The sequence below is a fragment of the Cyprinodon variegatus genome, unplaced genomic scaffold (assembly GCF_000732505.1).
Source record: "Cyprinodon variegatus isolate N-32 unplaced genomic scaffold, C_variegatus-1.0 Scaffold534, whole genome shotgun sequence".
Lineage (NCBI taxonomy): Eukaryota > Metazoa > Chordata > Actinopteri > Cyprinodontiformes > Cyprinodontidae > Cyprinodon > Cyprinodon variegatus.
The window spans coordinates 227,609-228,916 of NW_015150987.1; the positions used below are offsets into that span (position 1 = coordinate 227,609).

Below are 1,308 nucleotides of genomic sequence, written 5' to 3' on the forward strand. Positions count from 1 at the left end.
TATGTTTAGCACTTTTAAGGCGTCTGACTATAATTACCTATTAACTGTATTTATTTGCTTAGTTTGTAGTTTATCTGTAATTAAGCCGAGGCTCTTTCCTTCGCCTGCAGACGCTCTGACTGCAGCTAGAAACGCCAACATGGAGCTTCAGGCCACCCTGAATCAGACCATGGACGAGCTTAACTCCTGCTGAAGCTCCTCCCACCGCGTCGCCTACCAGGAAGCTCTGCGGCGCAGCCTGCTGAAGCTCCTCCTCCTCCAGGTGGAGGTGTGATGAGGGCGTGGCCTCCTGCCTCCTTTCTGGATGATTCCCATGTCACACATTCCTTCTGTCACATTGAATTGTTTATTTTAATCCCAGTTACTAACAGCTTCCCTCGTTTGGACTAATTCAGAGTTTAATCACTTTTGGTAATCGATTCGTTGATTAGGGCCAAATATTATTTCTGCCAATATTTGTTGTTTTTTGAGACGTGGGGTTTAAGTGTGTGATCAGCCAATCATGAAGGACATTCCACTGCCAAATACGGCGACCCAGGGGCCAATCAGTGGTCAGACTTCCCCCCGTTTTAATGTAATAGTATTTTTACCTAGTGATGTCATCACAGCCATGATGTCACAGCTCATTGTAATGACCCAGAGTGAAAAGATTTTATAAAATAAAAGCTCCGCATGTAAACCTGAACAGAGACTCTGGCTGCTCTGGTGGACGTGGGTCATGGGTGGGGGGGGGAAAGGGTCATATCATGGTTACATCATCAGAACTTCCATGTAGGATCTAAGTTACGTTCCAAACTTTCTGGGCTGTAAACCTAGTTGCCTGTTACCATGGAAACCTACAATGCGTTTCATTGGTTTAACACGGTCAGAGCGACATGCTGCTGCAGGAGAATAACCAGCCCATAAGCTAATTACCAACAGTAACCATGGAAACGGATGACTATAGGTGAGGGAAGCACCTGTTTGCTTCAGCTCTGCGATGTGGAAGAGCGCCCTCTAGTGGCTCCAATAAAAAGCTGCTGTGGTAGAGAAAAAAAAACTACCAAGATTTATTTTAAATTTTTTCTTTATTTCATCAGATAAAAACCTCACTGAGGTCTAGATGTTGTTTTCAAGAAACGCATTAAAGGCATTGAAAATATCAACATTAGCGTTGATTATAAGATCCTGATTTCAAATAATAAAAAAAAATAAGATCTGATATGTTGAGTTCAGACTGATTTGGAAGACGGCATTCAGTGACTGAAGACATCTCCATAATGAAGCCAAGGTTTTAAAAAAAAGGGAAACCATTTTTCTTTCCAGTTT

General features: G+C 42.6%; 1 protein-coding gene across 1 annotated transcript in view; it reads left to right on the forward strand.

Annotated features, from left to right (window-relative positions):
• LOC107095278 (tropomyosin alpha-4 chain-like) overlaps positions 1–700 on the forward strand; it is a 20,785-nt gene extending 20,085 nt beyond the window's left edge. The window contains exon 8 of the mRNA XM_015391296.1: positions 70–700. Within this exon, the coding sequence (XP_015246782.1) occupies positions 70–193 (124 nt within the window). The 3' untranslated portion in view covers positions 194–700. The remainder of the gene's footprint in view (positions 1–69) is intronic.
• Positions 701–1,308: the final 608 nt, after the last annotated feature.